The following is a 25,088-nucleotide window of genomic DNA, read 5'->3' on the forward strand; positions in this document are numbered from 1 at the left end:
TTCATATAAAGATAATTTCACTTAACGATAGAAAGGGAAATAATCTTTTTTAAGAAATGAGGTAATTTTTTGACAGCGTGAAACTGTACTGGAAAGACCCTCTATTGCACTTGTATGTATTTTGCGACCCATGCTATGATGAGTTAAGAAAGGTTGTGCTAAATATCTTACAACATTTTTGATTTAAGTGATATGAAATTACTTGTTTCATATAGTTGGGAATTTAAATCCCAATTATGTTCATTTTTATCCCAACTTAAGAAACAATAGTAGGATTGTTTTGGTGTTGTCCGTTAATCCATCCGAAACATTTAATACCAAAAAGAAATTTGTATATCATTTACATGTCTCAATTTAACCATTCAGCTTTTATTGGTGATGCTGTATTTATACAGGAAAAAATATTTCCGCTCTTTTGCTTCGCAGCTGTTGGATTTTATCATCAAAACCATCAACACAAATAGAATTGCGCATACCATTGGTATATTCCAGTCAGATTAGTTAAAACAGAGATATGGTCCTGATGAGCATGTTTTTGTAATATGCTTGAAATTTATGGTTATAAGTGGCTATAACTTTGTGACTTATAAATTGATTGTCTTCTTACTTCTAGCAACACAGTGGGCAACTCCTCTGATGAATATAAACTGAATCGGTTCTTGGTCTTTAAAATACCACGATCTATTATTATTAAATTTTGCTAAAAATGGTTATAACTTTGTAAATTACTGATTTTATTTATACCTGGACAAGGCAACACTTTTGATAAAAAACGACATGTTGAATACAATGTAACTTTGATATTGACCTTAAAATGACATGGACCTTTGAATCAAATTATAGAATTTTGATAAAATTGAAATGAGCGAGACATTTAGACTGAATTATTTTATGAACTTGAACGTTCTGTATCACATTTTAAAGATTAAAACATTTATGTTTTTACAGGAATGACATTGCTAAACTGAAAGACTATCAGAAAAGATGTAAAACATTTTTCATGGATGTTGTATCCCAGTTGTGTTTTGCTGATAATACAGCCCCATCACAAGAAGTTGTTGAAAAATTACTGAGCTATATATTTTTCACAACAAGAGGTGGTGATCATCAACGTACAAGAGATCTGTCAATATTTAACACAGGAATTGATCCTACCCCAGTGTTTAGATCTTTCCTTCTACAACTTCTTATGAGAACAAGGTATTTTAGCCAGTAATTTGATTGTGAACTTAATTTTTCTCTATTGTTATTAATAATGTCTTTTCTCTCTTATATTGATTAAGTACAGACAGTGATATTATTTATCTATAATATTTTCATTGATTCTTTCTGCATTAAATATATTCTATATTTTCTAGTGAAGACAATGTGATAGAAAATCTGACCCATTATTTAACTCAAGCAGAAGATTTGATTAAAAAGAATGCACATGATCAAGAACAACAGTATGTTGAGCTGTGCTTGCTAGTCATTCAATGTTTAGAGGTAAGCTTAATACTAGTATACAGTCTTTATTGGGATTACATACTTTCAGAAAAAAAGCTGAACTATGATGTATTTTGTCTGTTCCACTGGCTTTTTTCAAAGCAACTTTAATAGTGGCAGTGTGTACAGGTGGTTACTGCTATGTCTAAAAGATTTTGCCATGTTAGGCTTCTATACGCTGATATGGATGAATCCATTTTCAGTAAAAGCGAATATGATATCTTTTTCACTGGCATTTGTTCGGAAAGCGAAATTTGATAGTGGCAGTTTTCAGGTAGTTATCACATCAGACTAATAGTCTAAAGATTGCTTGCCATGTGGCCTCAAACCCTGCAAGGAGAAAGCCATTTTTCGTAAGCAAGAATCTTTTCACTCATTGCTTTCAGTACTGGTTGGTTCTAGGTGTGTCTATAAGCTTATAGTTTCCTGCAAAATCTTCTAAATAAAATGCTGTATCAAATAAATTAAATATGAATTAACTTAATGATATTCCTGTTATAGGACATGTTTACCCAAGAAGCATCTAGAACAGATGTTGATGAAATAAAATATGCATGTGATGCATTACATCGAGCCACTCAAAACATTGTGAAGGAGGGGCTTAGTGTAGAAAAGCTCTATGGATTGGCTAGTGCTAGAATGGGCCTGGTTATTACAGCAAGATGTGTGGCTGAGATTGTCATGAATAATATAGATCCAAGACATGTTGATAGAAGTGTTAGAAAACTTATTGAGGCTGCTCAAATACTGTATGAGGAAACAAATGTTAATTGGACCAGGTGAAATTTGATTCATTTCTATTTTTTTTAAAAAAAACTGGCACATGATGAGGCCAGTATGATATAACTTATTACCTTTTGCAAATGAAAATACTGATTACTTAATTATATGATATTTTATTTAACAATTGTATAACAAGAAACACAAGTTATTGTTATAGTTCAACAAATCATAAGAAATGTTGAGTGTTTTTGATCATTATCATACCTGTTATAATTTACCATGTCAGCTTAAAATGATTTTCAACACTTTGGTTTACATTCAAGATCTGATGATTATTGTTCAAGTTATGTAACTGCTATGTTGCAAATGTGAGTTTACATGTATATAAAGAAACATTAAAATAGCAGCCATTATATGCAAAGAAGGGAAATTTGTTTTAAATGATAATGCTAGATGCCAAATTTATATAATTTTACCACCATAATTGGATTAAAATCAAAGATAATGAATTTATTACTCAGGATATACCTGGTGAAGCACCTCTGTAGATGTTATGGTATTGATGTGTATCAGTCAATTTGTCAAAATGCAGCACCATTCCTTAGATGGATCAGTATGAGAGATGCAAACAGAGATCAGGTATATGATAATGTCTAATATTTGGAAATCAAAGCAGAAGTATTTTTCAACCATCTTGTGTTGCAAAATTAAGATTTACATCACACTTCTTAGATATATATTTAATTCTGTATTAAGGATTTTAAGTATTCATTGTGAATATGGTATTGCACATCTACGTAAATATTTTGATGTGATGTCATTTGCATTATACAAACAAAGCGTAAAGACTCGCTAGAGGCACGCATAATATACATGTAATTTTATTCAACACGTTTAATAAATTCAGTCATTCAATATCCTCTATGTATAAAAAGGTTGGTAAGCCTAGACAAATCAAAATATCCTGCAAATATCAAATTATATTAATTTAAAGATGTTACACATAGCTTTTGGATGAGTAGTGATGTATTTTTCTTTTGTTTATAGGTTGTGGAAGTATCTGATAGATATATTATATGTGGGGATAATTATACAAGAATCAGAGAGGCCATAACAAAGGTTATCCTTGGTGAAAATGTTGAACATCTTTTTGAAACTGTTCAGGTATGTTTCCCTGCATATAAATACAAATGTATAATTATATGTTTCATCTTTATATTATGAAATAGAACTTTACAATTTGCCCTAGGCAGAAAAATACCAAAGTTTGCAGGTCATTGGTAGGTGATGAGGTTTGCATGCTTGAATTCACAGACTCTAGCACTTTTTTATTCAGAAAATGTTATCATTTATTGCATACAAATAGATTTTTGAAACATTTGTCTCTTAATTGTAACTTAACTGGCATAATAAAGCATGATAGTTCTTTTGAAATATATTTTTGTTCTTTATGTTAGAGGTAAAAAATGTGATATATAGTGCTATTTATTGTCCAAAATCCCACAGATCATTTGTTAACTTATCTTCTTCTTGCAGACCACCAAATATTTCCTCTGTTGCATTAAAACCTGCACAGCTTTTATCTTAGTAGCGCCGCTGATCACTTTAAGCCCACATGAATTTCTTTTTTTTTTGTAAATAAAAATTAATCTTTATGGTAAGGAATTATATATCTTTTCACATTTACATTAAATATTTGTTTATGTTTTGTTCTAGGAGCTTCAAGCTACAGGAGTTAGAGTAGAGCCGATGTTACAGCTTGCTGTACATAGAGAAATAACAAGGTCTTATCTGTATCCTCAACAACAAAGGAAACTAAAGGCACCAGTATGTACACCGCATGAAAATATCATGCTGAATAGAATTTCAAATAATATTTACGATTTTCTTCGAGATGATAGAGGAATCCACTCCTATGGCAGCTCTAGTGTAATATTGCTGACAACAAAGTTTTTGATATTGTTCTATTAAGCCAACTTTGACAATTCTTCTTACTTGCTAGACCTGGCCTTTGAAATTGTATCTATATAAAATTATCATTATTTTCCAGGTTAACGAAACATTGAATACGTTTGTGCAAGATTGTAATGCAGTGAAAAATAAGGTTTGTTATATTGATGTGTTAAATGTAAGCAGCTATAATAACCAATTAAGAGTTGGGTCGGTGTATTTATCCATGCACTATGACCAGGCTCTGTTCTGTTAACCAATTTCTTTTGTTATCCAACAATCTATCTTGTGATATAAAATCTAAATTCGGACAAATCGAAACAAACAATGTGTAAGACAATGTAAGAAATTACCTACATCGTTTCCACTTCTCAAAACTCTAGGGTTGTACAGGTTTAAGCTAGAATAAAAAATATATATACATTAGGTGTGTAGCAAACTTCATATAAATCTTTTCAAGTTTTGATATTTTACATACAAACAGACAAGCACTATGTTAGAGGTGTCTGATTTGATTTATTCATTTGTTTTAATGTAAGGTTATATTTTGTATTTGGATTGGATGCTTTTACTGAATTGCGTTTTTTATTTCTATTAAGATTGACTGTGAAATTTTATTTCAGCATTTCATGCAGAGGCTTATAACAAACCAGCTTGTACCAATACACCTTGTGACTGTTGAAGGGGAAGATCTACGCCTACAAGGAATACAGTGCCTTATAGTTCACTATCTATCTGTAATGATATATGTGAAAGGGGACAGAACTCTACTACAACCATTACAGTCTCTAATGATGAACCCGCAGGCATGTGCTGTATGTTGTAATTTATTATTGAACTTTCTGATTATGTGCAGAAATAATGATTTACTATAAAAAATGGACTCATAAGGGATTAGTAGTCCGTCTCTTGTGGAGAAATTGGTATTTACTGGGTAGTTCCCCAGGATAACTGGTTAGGTGGATAGACAGCTAGTACATGACAAAACTGTGTCAAAATTGGCATAAAAATCAAGTAACAAAACAAAAGGTCCTCCAGTTAGTTCACTTGAAGACTGATAAGATAATTGTGATATTTATTTCTTAAATTCTAGCAATAGTGAACCCTTTTAATTAATTAAATGACAGTACCAGTCCCAAATGTCAATTTTAGTTTCATATTGAAAATGTGAAAAACAAGCATGTTGATAATCTGTGGATATAATTTATGTTGAGACAGTCAAGTATACAGTCGACTCTCGTTATCTCGAAGTCATTGGGACCGTCCAAAAAATATCGAGATAACGAAATGTCGAGATAAACATATTAGGGTTAGAACAAGGCGAAACTGATTTTTACAAAAGACATGTGCATACCTTATGTCAAATGAACTATTATATCCCCATGTCTTGTTTTCATAGGCCTAGTCAATATTTTACAAAGTAACATAAGCGGATGTTTACCAGCGGAAATACGGGTGTCTGTGATAAAAACACATAGTGAGGTTTACTCAGTAATACACCAATATTGTGAATCGGATTTCGGATATGGTTGATCCGGATATCCTCCCGGGTTATTTATCGGGTCTTTCTCAAGATTGTTCCACCGCTGATTGATTTGGTGGTGATGTTGTGAAACAATATTGCAACGATAGCGTTTCTATACTTTCACTTTTTCATTTACATTTAAAGTCATAATGAATTGATACAGTGTTCGAATATTTAAAAAGAAATTCACTCATTGTGGACATAAGTCAATCAACACGCTAAATAGATTAACTTTTATAAAAACAGCTAAACTTGTTACAAACATAATCGACATTATGACACGCGCTATTAATTGAGCAATTATCGTCTAGATTGTGTTTTTCACACGTCTGAAGGGAACGGACGAAGTCGAGATAAACAAAGGATAATAGTGTGAAAATAACTGTTGGGGCTGAAATTTTACATCGAGATACTGAAAATATCGAAATAGAAATATCGAGATAAACAAATATTTCCAATATAGATAAAGAAGGAAGAAAATCGGGACTTTCAAAATTTCATCGAGATAACGAAATATCGAGAAAAGCGATGTCGAGATAACGATAGTTGACTGTATTTTACATAATTACTAGGTTGAAAACAATGTTACTAAAATCATTTTATTCTGTATGCTGTTTCAAATATTTCATTGAAAGAAATTGTCATGTTGTAATGGTTAAATATTTCATGACATAATGCTAGAAGAAGTGCATACAGGGTAAATTATCGGAGAAGTTCAAAACTATGAAGAAGAAAAAAACACTTATTTCAAGATGAGCTTTTTTTATTATATGCCTAAATAAATTGTTTACTAATTTATATATTAGTTGTTGATTTTTTTCAATTAACTTTGAGTTAGTTATAAAACTGTATCTTGAAATTATTCTCTTTCTTTTTAAAGAACATGTTCCTTCCAACCATGCCACAAGATGACCTGGAGGACATCAAAGAAGCTTTATTAGCTGGTCGTCAGAACAATGCTAATGAAAATCCCGCCTTCTACCGTGAGACGAATACTACTTTCTTTGACATATTTTCCTTTTCACTAAAATGTGCCTCTTTTTCACTAAGTAACTTCTTTGTGTCATTTACTTTTGTTTTTCAGTAACTAAAGTAAAACAAAAATAACTATGCTCCTTTTTAAACAATAATATTTAATGATTTTAATGATAAGGGACATAGTTACAAGAAATGACAGCCTACATGTTATGAATAATTAATAATTAGTTGTTGTATAAATGGTGACAGCCTTATGAAAGAGTGTGTTTGATCTACAGGTTGTCCAAATGGTCATCCATATATGATCGGAGATGTAAGTTTAATAATTTATCATTATTTCAAAAAAGTCATAAAAAGTAAATATTGGATGACTTAAAAATAATGAAAATAAATAAAATAAGATAATGATTTTATTTCCTTTTCCCTGCCGGGAAAGACGATTTAATAAATAAGTCGATGCGGTTTGAAATTTAACATCAAAATAAGATTCCCTTTAGTGTATCCCTCCACCGCAAAATGATGTCACCGGAGCACAAAATCGAACTGTATGCGCATCGTCACGACGCATATTGTTTACAATGTGGGTACCCAAAGAGAATATTTGCTGTGTATATTACCTTTCTGGCTCGGTAATATCAATTTCTTTTGGCGGATCAATATCCCATCAAATAGGGAGTAAAGGTCAGTTTTAGTTACTTAGATACTAGTCTCCGAAAACAAAGTTTCACTGGCAGATCTTTAATCAAGCAACTTTTATATTTGATTTCCTAAACCTTGTTTAAAGGAAATTCAAATTGAACATGCTGTATCAGGGAGGCTTTGATTTCAGAGTTTTACACTAGCCATGTATGCATATTGTATCCACTTTATATAATAGAGTTTTACATTTTGTAAACAACATTTTATAAAATAAGTTAGTGTAAATGGTAATTCTGTTTCAACTGTTTAGTGTGGTAAACCATTGATAGTCGCCAAGTGTATATGCGGGGCTGACATAGGTGGACAAGGATGCATGTTACTAGCAACTAATACCCAAGATACTGGGTTAGTTACATTCATGTATTTATACTAAATTGCATGGCATGTGCACTCACAGCTTTTACTAACTGACATAATTATGCAATGTTTTTTTTAATGCATCTTAAATATACATTTAAACTCGAATATTCGCAGAATAATCGAACTAATACAGTCACCCATTTGTCGGCGTCGGCGTCCCTGTGGTTAAGCTTTTGCATGTAATCTAGTATCTCCATAACAGCTGAATGGAATGGATTGAAACTTCACAAACTTGTTCTCTGTGATTATCGTACACAAGTCCCATAACTCTGATTTGCTTTTAATGCATATTTATGCCTCTTTTCCGACTTAGAAATTCTTGATTATGTTTTTGCGTGTAAGCTGTTATCTCCATAACTACAGAGGATTGGATTAAAATTTCACACACTTGTTCTCTTTGATTATCACAAGTCCCAAGACTCTGATTGCATTTTTGAATATTTATGCCCCTTTTTCAATTTATAAATTATTGGTTAATTTTTTGCGTGTAAGCTGGTATCTCCATAACTACTGAAGGGAATGAATTGAAACTTCACAAACTTGTTCTCACTGATTTTCTAACATGATTGGCACAGATCCTATAACTCTGATTTGTTTTATTTTGCATAATTATGCCCCTTTTTTGCCCTAGAAATTCTTTGTTAAGTTTTTGATTGTGAGGTAGTATTTCCATAACTACTGAAGGGTTTTTGCCTTTTTAGTGACAATTTTATGCATTCATGATTATTAAGCAATGATTTACTCAATAAAACATCTAAGTAACAAGCCTTTGTACCTTTTCGGACAATGTTATGTATTTATTTAGGTAAGCATTATTATACTCAATGAAAAACCCTTGTGACGACCTTTTCGAAAAGTCAAGCGTCACTGTCCTCCGACAGCTCTTGTTTTATTACTTTTCATTGTTTGAGACAGATATGAAATAAATAATGACCACATCAGAGCCTAGGTGTCTGCCTAACCCTTTACCTCATATAGACATGTTTCGACCCTCCCTTTTAAGGCCTCAAACAGTAAAAAAAATGCCCTATTTAGGCCCCAAACACTTTTTTGTTTGATAAATGTTGTGAAAAAAGTGATCACTTTTTCGGCGCCGCCCTCCATTTAGATGATACATCAAGGGGTTGCCAGAAAGGAAATGTGCCCTCTAATGTTTAGGGGGCATGAAGGCGGGCGGCTGTCCCCCTCATCGCCAAAAAAAATTTGGGCATGTGACAGACGAAAAATGGCCTCAGGTGGATTGTAAGGTAATGTGTACCCAACGCTGAAAAGCCTTTTATATAATATACTCTATCTCAATCCATTGAGAAGTAGCAGCACTTTGAAATCAGTTATAATGGAAAAAAAGAAGCAAAAAAGTGACTTTTGGCAAGTTTAAGACGTCCCCGTTGCCAATGTTGCAGGAAATTTAAGATTGAGCATGCTGTTACATAGGCCATGGTCCAGTCAACATTTGTGTTGTGCCAAGTTTCATCAGTATTGGAGCATTTTTCATAGTTTCATAGCAGTTTGAACTTGTAACAGGAGCCTTAAAATGAAAACGGCCAAGATGCTCTTGAAGGAAAGGTTTAATGTGATAACACTTAGTACCCTGTTAATGTAATGAAAATAAACTGTTGCTTGCTGGTTACATTAATCAGAGATTGGGTTAAGTTAAACTTTTACTGCATGAGCATATTGTGAAAAATGGCTGTAAGGTATTTTAACAATTATTATCTGTTTTGAGGGATTTTCATTGAATTCATATGCAGTATATAATTATAAAATTAACTAATTTCAGTCAGCTATAAGTGTACTTTAATGTGGAATATTTTACATTTTGTACTGTTTTGATGAAAGGTGTAAAAGTAGTCAAATTAAAACATGAAACATATTATTTTAGGAGGGACCACACACTTACTGGACATATACTTGGCCTGGCTCAGGTCAGAGGTCAAGGTCCTGAGCCAGAAAGAACATTGACCCCAGCTTACACTGCCACTATAAGGCTTATTCTACACATGTCCATGTTTATTGGTGTAGGACAAAATCCACAGGTATATAAAAATCTTCTGTTAGTTAATGGTACTTTGTGAATAAGTGAAATTAATTGGCCATTTTCATTGAAAACTGTTTTTAGTTTAACACAAAAAGCAAACAGCTTTGATTTATGACTTTATTGGTAATCAAGGTAAAACACTAATGGATATCAATTTTAAAGTTTATACATGCATATATGTTCATATTTGTTTATTTTTAGAATTTGATTGTTTTAATTTAAAAAAGAATATAAGAAATTACATTTGCTTTATCTTTCAAAGTTGACATTAATAGTATATTGTATATGCTTTTATATAGGCTGTGCAGTCTTTGATAAAACCAGACATTGATATTAATGGAGTGGAGGAGTTTTTATGGGCACATATACAACAAGATATAGATGATATACATAGAGCACTTGGAAGAAGTGTTGATGACGTTCTGTTACTTATGCATACAATTATAGACCATGTTATGAAGATACATAATGAAGGTATATCTAAACATAATCTTTTCTTTCTTCAGCCCTTAACATACCAAATTAGTTTAGCCTGAAATTTTTGATGCATAGAGTGATGAACAAGTCTAAAAGTAAAAATTGACATGTGTTAAGATCACCATTCTTTTATCAGTTACTAAAACAAAAGTTATTCTGTCTTTCATACGACACTGTAAATTGTTATTTTTCACCTTGCACCGATAAGAACAAGGTTTATGTTCTGGATTGAGTAACTTCTGTATTCGTTGCATTGTCATTCAAAACAAAATAAAGTCATGCATGCAGTTTTTTGGTTGTGTTTTAAACATGAACATATCACACATGGATATATTTGTAAAGTTTCTGTTTGCTGTCATGTGTGCTTGACTAAAGAATTGTTTTAACCTTGTGTTTAAAACATGACAAACAAATACATAAGTTAGATTTTGACAATTTACAGGGGAAAATGTAGGTGGTGAAGTATGTCAGTTATCGACCAAAAAAGGAAGAAGTCAGTGGGAAACAGCATTTTCTACCAAATTTATAAAGACACTGTTACAGGTAAATTATCCTATTTTGACACAATGATACATTTTGTTGTGTATAATGCAAGAATTGATAATAATATGCCCCCTGGGTTAAGATTTTTCATCAGTACTTTTAATAACTTTCATGCAAAAATTAAACTTTTTAAGATGTTTTTCCAGACTTACACATTGCTCTTATTGTTTTATTTGTTAATAAAATATTTTGTGAATTTCAATGTTATTTTCCTAATTTGTTTTATGCGAGAGTTTGTTATTTTATCCTCCTGTTAATAGCAAATGCATTTCTCTTTTGTAGAATATTGAAAATTCTTTGAAAACAAATAACCAACTTCTGGTTCAGGATCATAGACTTGGTAAGTTGACTGTATATTGCCAAATCAGAAAATATTCTGATAATAATGATTTCAGGAATAAAGAAATAATCAATTTTTCCAATAGCATTAATTTTAATAGTGTTTTTGGCTGTTATGTTTTTTACTATCTTAATTGAGCTTAAAACAAAAAGAGAAATAGTTGTTAGCTTGACTATTCGAAGACCAGGATGTTGTCGTCACAGTATGGTTAAGTTTTGCGTTGAAGTTGGTATCTCAAACTGCTGAAGGGAATTGGTAGAAACACACATTTGATCTTTTTGTTATTATCGAACATGATGCCACAGGTCCCATAACTCTCAATTACCTTTGTACAGAGTCATATCCTTTTTCATGTCAGTCACTAAGAATAGTCTTGTGAGCTGTCTTACGGACAGCTCTTATTGGACAGCTCTTGTTTTCTTATATTATCTTTAAAATGCCAAATATGCAACATGTACATTATGCATTACTTAGCTACTCATTAAAAGTGAAAACAATGGCCGCATAGGGAGACATAAAGAATGTGCAAAGTTTCACGGTATTGGACTTTCATTGGTTTTAAAGAACGGTAAAAATTCACATAAATGAAAAAGTTTGGGTTATCTGAGAATTATGGTTTTCTGATGTTGCAGTTTGATAAACTGTCCAAATTTAGAGTCAAGACAACCTGCAAATAATTATAGTTTTAGATATATGTTTCTGTCAAGACTATGCTGTTTTGTTTTGATATAAAGTCTCTCACATTTAAAACGGTTCCAGATTCTAATAATATTATACAAACTAAATAAAGCAACAGCTAACTTTTAACATTCATGAGAAATTTAATGTTCTTAAAGTCATCATTCTGCATGTTTTATTATAACAGGAGCAGACCCTCTGCTGTGTTTACTGTATGAGACAGACACCAATGTTGAGAGAGAGAATCCATCTTTTTCTAAGACATCCAAGAGTCGGGCTTATAAACCCCTATATCTCACAACATTGCCCAAGAATTTAAAACAAAAAGATTCAACAGAAACATAAAGTTCAAACTTTTCCTTTAAAGAGGCCCAATGTTGTAACAATAGTATTATTGCGTATACAGTGAAAAACAGTAGAATGAAAACTGTAAAGGAGAATTTATTTATATCTTAAATCTTAGAATATGATAACAGAAACACTTAAAGCAAAAAAAGTATCGGGATCCAAACCGTTTGTTGTTGTGGCCAAGTGGTTAAAGCCTCAGACTAGTAAATCAAGGATTGCTGGTGGCATTGGTTCAAACCTGAGGTCAGGAGCAAATTGTTGTTTCGATGAGCAAGAAACTTTACACTCATTGTTTAGTACTGGTTTATTCCAGAAACAGTTTCGAGAGTGTTTTAATAAGCTTATAGCTTCGAACACAAACTGAAATAAATTCATATAAACTACACTCTGTACTACACAAAGTGACAGGGTGAGCTTTTGTGATCGCTTTTCGTCCGGCGTCCGTCCGTCCGTCGTCCGTCCGTAACCTTTTTCTTTAAATGACATCTCCTCATAAACCACTAAGCCAATTTCATCCAAACTTCACAGGAATGTTCCTTTGGTAGTCATCTTTAAAAAATGTTCAAAGAATTTAATTCCATGCAGAACTCTGGTTGCCATGGCAACCGAAAGAATTTTTTTTAAATATCTTCTTTTAAAAAACCCAAAAAGGTAGAGCTTAGATATTTGGCATGAAACATCTTCTCGTCAGTGTTCAAATAAAAGCCCTGGGGTCAAAATTAGCCCCGCCCCAGGGGGTCATTGATTTTCCCTATATGCATATAGTAAAAACTTAAAAAATCTTCTTTTAAAGAACTCAAATAGCTAGAGCTAAGATATTTAGCATGACACATGCTCCCATGAGTGTCTACCAAGTTTGTTCAAATAAAAGCCCTGGGGTCAATATTGGCCCCGCCCCAGGGGGTCATTGATTTTCCCTATATGCATATAGTAAAAACTTAAAAAATCTTCTTTTAAAGAACTCAAAGAGCTAGAGCTAAGATATTTAGCATGAAACATGCTCTCATGAGTGTCTACCAAGTTGTTCAAAGAAAAGCCCTGGGGTCAAAATTGGCCCCGCCCCGGGGGTCATTGATTTTCCTTATATGTGTATAGCAAAAACGTAAAAAATCTTCTTTGAAAAAACCCAAATAGCTAGAGTTTAGATATTAAGCATGAATCATCTTCAGGTGAGTGTCTACAAAGTTTGTTAAAATAAAAGCCCTGGGGTCAAAATTGGCCCCGCCCCGGGGGTCTTTGACTTTCCCTTTATGTGTATAGCAAAAATTTAAAAATCTTCTTTGAAAAAACCCACATAGCTAGAGTTTAGATATTAAGCATGAAACATCTTCTAGTAAGTGGCTACAAACTTTGTTCAAATAAAAGCCCTGGGGTCAAATCTGGCCCCGCCCCAGGGGTGTCATTGTTTTTAACTATATGTGTATAGTAAAAACTTAAAAATCTTCTTTTAAAAAACCCAATGAGCTAGAGCTTAGATGTTTAGCATGAAACATCTTCTTATAGGTGTCTTCCAAGTTTGTTCAAATAAAAGCCCTTGGGTTAAAATTGGCCCAGTAGGGGGAGAAGGTCGTTGTTTTTCATTATTTGTGTGTAGTAAATACTTAACATCATGAAACATCTTCTTATGGGTGTCTTCCAAGTTTGTTCAAATAAAAGTCCTGGGGTTTAAACTGGCCCCGCTCCGGGGGCCTATATACAGGTGAGCGACCTCAGGGCCATCATGGCCCTCTTGTTTGTAACTGTGGGTAACACCTTTATCCATTACAATATAGAGAAGATATTCTTTAAGCCTCTGCTGTTTGTGGCTTTAAGATAGAAAAATATTTATGTTTTAAACAGTCAAGTAAAACAATAAGAAATTAAATCATCTTTAAAGATAAGATAAAATAAGATGTTTCCTTATTTCAGGACCATCATTTGAGAGCTCTACGTTACATTCCCAGTATTCTACGTCTACATAGAGCTTTGTTCCAGAAATATCGGAGAAAACTAGACAAAGCTGATGCGTCACAAATAACTGTTGCTCAATTGAAAAGGGGTATGTATCATAAATTGTAGAAATGTTGGCCTTGTGTTTGAATTGTTTATCTCTTAGACAAGCAATCAGTGGTTGAAGACCTTCCTTGGTCAGATCCTGGTATCATTCTATGACCAAGAACAGGACTGTGCTTTAATAGAAAACCCTTAGTTTAACACCCCAATTTCTAGGACTAACCGGTTTAAGACCAGCTTTAGGACTAACTTATTAGGCGCACCATTCTTATTTTAAGTTCAAAGACTTTAGACATTAACTAAATTCATTCTCCTAAGAAAGTTAAAAAAATACAATGCATGTGTTTGAATTCAAAAATGTGGTGATGTTCATTTGCATTGTCATTCAGAAATAAAAGAATCATGCCAAAAAGGACTTGTAAGTAAGATCAATTCCTTTGAAACACAAAATTGCTTGAGTTTTTGTTTTAAGACTGATTTCAGTCTTGAGACTTTCTATGAAACACAACCCAGGTAAGTCCAGGAAGGGGAAATTAGATAAAAGTCAATTAAAACACATGTAGATATTGATTTAAAAGCTTAATTTTGTATTTAAGTATTCCTTACGATGCTTAATTTGAAACAAGGACTTGTTGTGCCGAAGAATTACTAATAATTCAGATGTTGAAATGTTTCTGCATCCAACTGCAAAAACACTAGTCAAACTGCATGCAAAATTGTAGACTGTCTCTTCACAGTACTGTTGGCAATTGCAATACAATGTCACAGCATCCAATTGGTTTATTAATTAGGGGCATAAAGGGCGTCCGTGGGCAAGTGGTTAAGGTTGTTGACTTCAAACCATTTGCCCCTCACCGCTGTGGGTTCAAATCCTGACAGGGACTTTGGATTCTTTCATGTGAGGAAGCTATCCAGCTAGCTTACGAAACATCGGTGGTTCTACTCAGGTGCCCGTTGTGCCTGAAAAAAAATTTCACAGAGGGGAAACCTGGGGTTTTCCCTTTCCCCCAATAAAGTTTGGAACTTCCAGAAAATTTAATTACTGTGCCCGTGTGACTTTAAAACCCAAAAAAAAAAAACAAAAAAAATTAGGGCTTTAAAGGCATGTAACAGGTACAGATTTTCCAGCAAGATTTGATAAAACATCAACAGTTAATGATATATATGATACATTACAGAGGAGATAGCAGGTGGTGAAACGTTTGACTTATTGCAAGATTTTGCTGATGCTTGGGACTTGGTTAGAGAATCATTGACTCTTTACTGTAAGTATACACATAAAATAAATATGTACTGAAGCTTGATATTAGCATACATGCATTATACATGAAAATATTGTGTGCATTTTTGTTGTCATGCCATCCAAAATTCTTAAAACTTTAAACTAATGCATTTTTTAAAAAAAGATTTAGGCGTTTTTTCTTTGTAGACAATTGAGTTAGAAATGTTCATTAGTTGTTAGAGTAATGTACTATACAAACATATCTTGTAAATTTTAATTCAAGATTATAATAAGCATTGCTGTGTTTGTATAGCTTAATAGCACACATTGTACATAATTATGTACCTGGACTTGTATGAAATGAGTACTTACATTATATAAATATAACATCCTAATAAGGGTGACAACAAAATGTTCACCTGAACCTGAGCCCTGTGATTAGCCAAGGTTGACATATTGTCAAAGGTGGACATTTTGTGTTGTCACATACAGTGGAATGTGATATTTATATTATTATACTAAAACCCTCAAACCAGGCTGAAGAAGTGATGTTGCCATGTTGCATAACGGATTGTTACTCTATGACATCACAATAAGGCTTTGCGCGTAAATAAATATCGGGGTGAGGTATAATAAAAATAAAACAACTATAATTTATGTAGCATGATGTGTGATAACAAGAGAGTATAAATATAGCTAGATTATTGCATGTTTCAGTGTGTCCAACAGAATTAGGTGGTATGATAATTTCCAAGGAATACTGTAGTAAACCAATCACAGACAATACACCAGTATCTATCCTGTTACCAACAATAAAAGAGCAGGACTATGTTCATATGTCCTGTTAGACTTTTTGATGAGAAAACAAAATGATTTCTTAGATAATTATCTCAAGGAAGCCTCATAGGTAACTACTTTTACTCATTTCTGTTACTTTGAATATTAATGCTGACTTAATACTGACTTGAGAAATAGGAGATATCACATAAAGTAAGATGTGTTGATGAAGAGATAGAACATGTGATTATATTCCTGTCCTGCCCCCCATTAAGTTTTTGAATGTAAATGAGAATACCTTTATACCATATCAACACTGACTTGCAAAACTTTAACATTCATTATTAGTTGTGAAATAACCAGGAAAATTTAAATTTAAACACTTATTTGAAAATATTTTCGTTTTCCGTTAGGTAAGCCATCGGGCCAGCTTGTTGTAGGTTGAAGGTTCATCTTTGCGGTTTTCTAGATTACCGTAAGGCTTTGAAGTAAATTAATATATTTAATCATACGCTACATATGCAAAACTTTAGCAATTTACATAATGTTGCAATAAAAAAAGCTTATGACTTTTCCAATTAAATTTTGTTGAAAATGGACCAGCGTGTGTTGTTTGTCATGTTTCATAAAAGAGCCAGCAAAATAAATTTAAAACAAGATTAAAACCAGCATCATTCTTAAATTAACACTGTATCAAAAGTAGTTTCATTGTGACTGTTAGATATCCAGCAAGTTGTAGTAGATTGGTGGTTCATTTTGTGTTCTCAGCATGTGCATAAAACAATGCACAAAGGAGCACCTGTAGTGTTCTTCCAGTAAAGCTGGAAAGGCACATTATAACTTTGGTTTATACAGAATTTATTTTAGTTTGATTGTGTAGGAAGCAATAAGCTTATAGACACACTTTCAAATCCGTTCCTGAGCAATAAGTGTAGAGTTTCTTGCTCAAGAAAATAACAACTTGCCCCTGACCGCGCTTGAACAAATGCGGTTAGCAATCATTAGATTACTAGACTGATGCCTTAACCACTCTGCCATGCTGTCGTCTTGCTGCCACATTAAGACCTTGACAGTGTTGTTGTGACTTAAACTTAACCTGGAAAGAATTTAAATATTGATATGAAACCACAAACAATATTTTAAAAACTTATTTTTATAAACATTAAACATTTTGAAAGGTGTTATTATATTGGTCTTAAATATTGCTAGTGATACAGAATTAAGTAGTGATAAGCAAACCTGAATATTTTTGTACAGGAAATCTGGTAGCATATCCAGTGTAAACCCCAAAGAGGTGACATCAGCACATCTAATCAGCTACGACCCCCAGCATGACATTTTACCTTTAGTGCTTGCTAACTGCCAGTATTCATTTGAGATGGGTAAAGGGACAAAGATAGAGTATGATTTTGCTGCCTTAGAGAGACAATTGATGGACAGATTCTTGTTTTCCAAGTCAAGAATTGAAGTTGGGAGAGTGTTGATGGTATGATGTTTCTTAAAGCTCTTGTTAGCTCACCTGTCTCAAAGTGACAGGGTGAGCTTTTGTGATCACTTTTCGTCCGGCGTCCGTCCGTCCGTCATCCGGCGTCCGTCGTCCGTCCGTAAACTTTTACTTTAAATGACATCTCCTCATAAACCACTAAGCCAATTTCATCCAAACTTCACAGGAATGTTCCTTTGGTGGTCACCTTTAAAAATTGTTCAAAGAATTTAATTCCATGCAGAACTCTGGTTGCCATGGCAACCAAAAGAAAAAACTTTAAATATCTTCTTTTAAAAAACCCAAAGAGCTAGAGCTTAGATATTTGGCATGAAACATCTTCTATTGAGTGTCTACCAAGATTGTTTAAAAAAAAACCCTGGGGTCAAAATTGGCCCCGCCCCAGGGGGTCATTGATTTTCCCTATGTGCATATAGTAAAAACTTAAAAAATCTTCTTTTAAAGAACCCAAAGAGTTAGAGCTAAGATATTTAGCATGAAACATCTTCTAATGAGTGTCTACCAAGTTTGTTCAAATAAAAGCCCTGGGGTCAAAATTGCCCCGCCCCAGGGGGTCATTGATTTTCCCTATATGTATATAGTAAAAACTTAAAAAATCTTCTTTTAAAGAACCTAAAGAGCTAGAGCTAAGATGTTTAGCATGAAACATGTTCTAATTGGTGTCTACCAAATTTGTTCAGATAAGAGCCCTGGGGTCAAAATTGGCACTGCCCCGGGGGTCATTGATTTTATTTATGTGTATAGCAAAATCTTTAAAAATCTTCTTTGAAAAAACCCAAATAGCTAGAGATGAGATATTAAGCATGAAACATCTTGCAGTTAGTGTCTTCAAAGTTTGTTCAAATAAAAGCCATAGGGTCAAAATTGGCCCTTCCTCTCATTGATTTTCCTTATATGTGTATAGCAAAGACTTCAAAATCTTCTTTGAAAAAAAAAAACAAATAGCTAGACCTTATATGTTTAGCATGAAACATCTTGTAATGGGTGTCTACTAAGTTTGTTCAAATATAAGCCCTGGGGTTTAAACTGGCCCCACTCTGGGGGCCTATATACAGGTGAGCGACTTCAGGGCCATCATGGCCCTCTTGTTCAGAAATACTATATTTTGAATAGTGACAGGGAACTAGTAAGGCTTGTCTAACAAGGAGTATATCACACCTTTGACTGTTGGTTTCAGGTTTTGCATTGATGGCAGTGGTTTATTTTTTGTTACCATCCATACCCCTTGCACCAGCTTAAGCATAATCGTATTTGATAAATGGTTGATGACTTTTTTATTTTGTTTATTAGATTGACCAGATGGTGTACAGAACTGAGTTCACTGATGCTGAAGTCTTTAGAAAACTGTCTGAGAAAATACCCCAGGTAAAACATATTTTTTATATTTATTATTTACTCTCTGTAATGGCAATCAGTGTTAATACAGCAAAAAAATCGTTTTGAACTTACTATTTTCATGAGCATTCTGTTAAAGAAATTACTCTGTTATTACTTCTTGAGCATTTAAGTCAGCACTCTTATTATGTGAAACAAGTTATATTATGTTGGGTTTCTTTCAGGAAAATTTGAGTGCAGCAGTTAAGACTCAGATATGTGCTGAGATAAAGACGTTACCAGATATTTGTACATCACTGGACAATCTAGACATAACAATAAGTTTTCTCAAGTCTACAGGAGGTCAACCGGAGAAAACTTTACATGAATTCATGGGGAACACACTTCAAATGAAAACCACAATACATAGTCAAAAGGTGATTGTACTTAAATTGATTTGAATTTCAAAAATGTAAAATGTTTATATTCATTTGATTAAAACAAAGCAAAAACTAATTAATAATGTATGTACATAACATTAAACCAATGTACAATTATACAGTGTCTGAATTGTTGTCTGTGTACTAACTAATATTTTAATGTTGTGTTTGGCTCTGACTTTACATTTATGATTGTAATTGTGTTAGTTTAGTTTCTTTATCCTATTTTTAGCTCACCTGTCCAGCTTTTGTGATCGCTTTTCATTCGGTGTCCAGCCATCCGTCCGTCGGGTGTCCGTCTGTTCATAAACTTTTACTTTAAACGACATCTCCTCATAAACTGCTTAGCCAATTTCATCCAAACTTCACAGAATGTTCCTTTGGTAGTCAACTTTAAAATTGGGCAAAGAATTAATGCCATGCAGAACTCTGGTTGCCTTGGCAACCAAAAGAAAAAACTTAAAAAATCTTTTAAAAAACTGAAACAGCTAGAGCTGAAATATTTGGCATGGACCATCGTCTAGTCAGTGTCTACAAAGTTTGTTCAAATAAAAGCCCTGAGGTCAAAATTGGCTCCACCCTGAGGGGTCATTGATTTTCCTTATTTGTATAAAGTATAAGTATAAAACATCTTCTTTTATTAAAACCAAATGGCTAGAGCTTAGATATTAAACATGAAACATCTTCTAGTGGGTGTCTACCAGGTTTGTAAAAAAAAACAGCCCCACTATCAAAATTGGCCCTGACCAGGGGGTCATTTTTTCCCTTTATGTATATAGTAAAAACTCAAAAAAAGTCTTCTTTTATAAAACCAAAGAGCTGGAGGTAAGATATATAGCATGAAACATCTTCTAATGGGTGTCTACCAAGTTTGTTCAAATATGGGCACTTGGGTTAAAATTGGCCCGGCCCTGGGGTCATTGATTTTCCTTAAATTTTTGTATAGTAAAAACTTAAAAAATCTTCTTTAAAAAAACCAAAGAGCTAGAGTTTAGATACTAAGCATGTAATATCTTCTATTCATTGTCTACCAAAGTTGTTCAAATAAACGCCTATGGGCCTAAATTGGCCCGCCCAGGGGATGTCATTTTTGTTCATAGTAAATACTTAAAAAAATCATCTTTTAAAAACCCCAAAGAGCTAGAGCTTAGATATTTATCATGAAACATTTTCTAGTGAGTGCCTACCAGGTTTGTTAAAAAAAAGCCCTTGGGTTAAAATTTGCCCACCCGGGGAGCCTATAAACAGGTGTGCGATTTCAGGGCCATCATGGCCCTCGTGTTTATTAATTATTGTATGTGGCCTTTGAATATATCATACATGAAAATATGATTTTAAGGAAACAAGTTTACAAATAAATCAGTTTTGGAAAATATTCAGAATTGACTTAAATCTATAGAATAATTATAGTATGGTAGGCTAATAACATTATTACAAATTCATTGTAGGCCCAGCAGGCGTGTGAGTTGAGACATGCGCAGTCACTATGGTTACTGCTGTCTCTACAGAAATCAAAGAAGATGATTGGGAATAATCAACACACAGAGGTAGGTTGACAAAGTATTTTTACTCTCTAAACTGCAGCTGTAATTATTTTATTTTGCATATATTTTGAGGTCACTTTGAGAGTTTTTGTACAGGTCTGACTAGACTGTGAAATTTTAAGATTGTTCAATTTTAAATTATGGCAGTACAATACATAAATTTAAGCTACCTTAAAAGTTAATAGTTTGATAAACTATATGTGTTTGGTTTGCGTCACATCATAAATACTGTGTTAATTATATTTATATTATTATGGTAGATAACTCATAACTTTAATACTAAATGAGCACAAATCATTAACATTTCAGTCCACATTTGAAAGTGTATTAAAAGAGTTCCACGAGGAATTGCCAGAAGAGATTATGACAGAATACAGGGGTTATATGAAGAAATTGTCAATTGAGAAACTAAACCAGCTTGTAGAAATACTTCACGAGTATATTCTGTTAGTTGTTGCTGTCAGACAAAACCCGGAGGACGAGGATTTTATTGATACAACCAATCACAAGTAAACCTCTTTATGGTCTTTTAATCGATTGGTCAACATAAACCTTAACAGATTTAGTAGATCCTCTACACATCAGTAAAAGTTTAATGATTATATAGATCTGATAGATCTTTTCAATATCTTATTGGCTAATCATCATTTAAGTATGTTTTTGGCCGGGTTGCACTGGTGCAAACCCGGGTTATAGTATGGTGAATGTTGGGCGGCCGGCGGGCGGGCGGGGAAAAACTTTCGTAACAGTTTTCTCAGCAACTACTTATCACAGCCTTTTGATATTTGGTATATAGCATCAACACATGGTCCCATACTGTGGGATTCGATTTCAGGTCTGTCGCTTAGCTACTTCCTGTTTGCTGACTTAGTAAACTTTTCAACATTAATGGTCAATAGTAGGAAATTTTCGTAACAGTTTTCTCAGCAACTGCTAATCATAGCCTTTTGATATTTGGTGTACAGCATCAACACATGGTCCCATACTGTGGGATTTAATTTCAGGTCTGTCGCTCATCTACTTCCTGTTTGCTGACTTAGTTAAATTTTCAACATTAATGGTCAATAGTAGGAAATTTTTGTAACAATTTCTCAGCAACTACTTATCACAGCCTTATGATATTTGGTATACAGCATCAACACATGATCCCATACTGTGGGATTCGATTATAAGTCTGTCGCTCATCTACTTCCTGTTTGCCGACTTAGATGTAGTTAAATTTTCAACATTAATGGTCAATAGTAAGAAATTTTCGTAACAGTTTTCTCAGCAACTACTTATCACAGCCTTTTGATATTTGGTATAATGCATCAGCACATGGTATCATATCGTGGGATTCGATTTCAGGTCTGTCGCTCATCCACTTCCTGTTTGCCGATTTAGTTAAATTTTGACATAATTAATGATCAATAGCTAGTAGGAAATTTTCTTAACAGTTTTCTCAACAACTTCTTACCACGGCCTCTTGATATGTGGTTCACAGCATTGACATGACTGTGGTCCCATATTGTTGGATTCCATTTCAGGTCTGATGCTCATTTTTTTCAGGTTTACCAACTAAGTTAAATTTTCAACATCAATGGTCAGACAGTGGTAGACAATTTAAGTAACATCACAGCCTCGTGATATTTTGTACACATATGCAACCCGGCCTTTTCTGTCTTTGACCCATTTTTCATGTCTTGTTTGACAGGTAATAATTTTATGAGCTTTGGAAATAGTGCAAATCCTCAATATGCTTTTCATCTACCTTTTCATGGCTCTTTGATGTTACTGAATATACCTTTTTTGTGAACACAGCAACTAAGTGTTCCTTAGATCAAATATAAGCATTATTCGTTGTAAATGTCTTTTTTTATTACAGACTTGGAGAATGGCTGCCTGAATATGTAGACAGCATGGATAATCCTCTGTTAGATTCGGCAGTACTAGCAGACTTCCCAAAGGACATTCTATATAAATACAGTGTTCATACATGGGTGTGTACATACGTTATGTTGCGAGAAAAACAGACTGGAAACTATAGAAGATATTGAGAGATATTCTCATTGTAAATGTGGGGACTGACAAAAACATACAAGACCAAATGTTCAAATCTGTGATGGGTGTAAGAAATATTTTGAAGGAAAAGGGATGTTTGATAGTGTTTATGTTAAAGCAGACAGTCATAATACATACGCTAGTGTCCCTTTTTTGGCGTGTGGCACACAAAATATATGGCCTTATAATAGTTGTGATAAACTGTACAGTAGAAGGAAGTATTTTCATTGTCATATTATTCCTAGGCTTGCACAATCTTGTATAGGTATAAAAATGTGAAGTTTGCGAGCATGAGAAATATGGACACTGTGATGGTCATAAAAACAATGAAACACAAGTGATAATTATAAAATTGTGTGATATTTTTGTTATATTGAGCTAGAATTATATCATGTATTATTGTGTTTATTTTTGATTTCTTACTGATACTTGACACTACATTAAATATTTAATGTTGCTGTTTATTATATCGAACTGTTTTGGATTGGTGTTCATTTATGTTTAAGTTTACTACAGACAATTTGTTGATTTTCTTTTATTATGATAATTTGTTTTTTTATTGTATATTATATTTGCTGTAAATTATAAAAAGAAAATATTTGAAAAACACTATTTTTGATTGGCACTTATGAAAACTGACATAATACTTGCATGTGTTGTAAACATTTTGTTTGGTATTGCTATGTATGTAGAGATACGTTGGCCGTTTGTTTTAAAACATCATGACATAATTTTAATGTAATCATTGGGGGAAAGGTGGTATGGGGAACATGGTCATTTGTGAAATGTTATAAAATTTCTGCTCTGGGTGAGTTTATTGAACATTATTTCTAAATTGTCTGCCAGCTACAGCACTTGCATAAGAATTAGTGAAATTGTTTTAGTTTGTCTTTTGGCTGGCGGATCAATATTGCTCTTTTTCTCTAAGTAGATATTTTAATGGCATTCTATTTGTTTAAGAATATATAATAGTATACCAATCTTGATTTTTGTACCAAGCATAAAATAATATTTATAGTCTTACAACTGTTAATAATGTGAAGAAAACTTTGTTACAACATATTAAGTTTTGTATTTAGAACATTGTTTTAATGATAGCAATTTAGGACTGTTTAGGCATGTGTGTTATAATTGAATATAACTGATATAAAGATTCTATTTAACAGGTAAATTAATGCTTCAATAATGTTGATCTTCGTTTACAAATAAACAAGCTAACAAAAATTGGCGTGGTGTTTCTTTTCTTTTTGAGGTAATTAACAAGACGATAAAACAAATTTTTATACATTGAAATTATATTATGTTTAGCAGTTTAAAGTTTTCCTATTTTGTGAGTTGGTGCTCACAGAAGAGTGTTTGTGTCGCCACACCGTATATCCTTATTATTGTTTGGCACTATTGACGGGAGACATTTGAATATTCACTGACCCTGTGTCAGACATACCTTTTACGTCATGATTTGTGATTGCATATCGTCAATACCTAGAATGATTTTTGTCACAATTGGAGAAACAACACCACCAAGGAAACCCTTTTAAACCTCAATTTCTATCGATACATTAACTTTTCCTTTGATTTGTTATTGTTATCATATGCCGTGGCAATATTAAGACTACATGTTTTCAATTCAGGCGGTAACGAAGACTCACATATCATGTCATACAATTTTTGAGATATTACGAGTTGCACCAGTGACGATCAAACAAAACACATTTATATAATTTACTGATGCATCTATGTAAAAACCTTATACATGCCCCGTTGAGCTTTGTGCAGACTGGTGTGTCTCTTGGGCAGATTTTAAGATTTGTGTATTAGTTATTTCTAGTTGTTAAGGGCAATTTCTTTGTAATTTGTATATGTTCACATCTATACATCTATGACAAGTAACTGAGGGCCTATTTCTATTTTCAATAATGTTTTGTGGCGAATGTTTATTTTGCAAGTTGTTTGAACCATTTAAAGATTGCATATTTCTACCTTGATGGCGTTTATTTTCAGAATATTATGAATTTTGAATCGTAATATTCTAAAAAATAGTAGTCAATTCTTAAATAGAATTCTTAAGTTGTTTCAACTCGTGTGAAAAGAAACTCAACTTTCCTTGTTAA

At 33.1% G+C, this 25,088-nt stretch overlaps 1 protein-coding gene across 1 annotated transcript in view; it reads left to right on the plus strand.

The window, feature by feature from the left end:
- LOC132731393 (E3 ubiquitin-protein ligase RNF213-like) overlaps positions 1–24,205 on the plus strand; it is a 62,181-nt gene extending 37,976 nt beyond the window's left edge. Inside the window, 26 exon segments of the mRNA XM_060717573.1 lie at positions 949–1,200; positions 1,359–1,485; positions 1,987–2,264; positions 2,730–2,847; positions 3,256–3,372; positions 3,925–4,035; positions 4,259–4,312; positions 4,782–4,973; positions 6,564–6,666; positions 6,940–6,974; positions 7,611–7,705; positions 9,603–9,756; positions 10,058–10,232; positions 10,678–10,778; positions 11,061–11,118; positions 11,984–12,072; positions 14,053–14,182; positions 15,315–15,401; positions 16,076–16,177; positions 16,180–16,256; positions 17,382–17,621; positions 18,930–19,004; positions 19,199–19,390; positions 20,842–20,940; positions 21,247–21,446; positions 22,802–24,205. Coding sequence (XP_060573556.1) covers positions 949–1,200; positions 1,359–1,485; positions 1,987–2,264; positions 2,730–2,847; positions 3,256–3,372; positions 3,925–4,035; positions 4,259–4,312; positions 4,782–4,973; positions 6,564–6,666; positions 6,940–6,974; positions 7,611–7,705; positions 9,603–9,756; positions 10,058–10,232; positions 10,678–10,778; positions 11,061–11,118; positions 11,984–12,072; positions 14,053–14,182; positions 15,315–15,401; positions 16,076–16,177; positions 16,180–16,256; positions 17,382–17,621; positions 18,930–19,004; positions 19,199–19,390; positions 20,842–20,940; positions 21,247–21,446; positions 22,802–22,973 — 3,433 coding nt within the window. The 3' untranslated portion in view covers positions 22,974–24,205.
- The last annotated feature ends 883 nt before the right edge of the window (positions 24,206–25,088 follow it).

Source organism: Ruditapes philippinarum, unplaced genomic scaffold, assembly GCF_026571515.1.
Source record: "Ruditapes philippinarum isolate M1 unplaced genomic scaffold, ASM2657151v2 ctg1298_1_1_1_1, whole genome shotgun sequence".
NCBI lineage: Eukaryota > Metazoa > Mollusca > Bivalvia > Venerida > Veneridae > Ruditapes > Ruditapes philippinarum.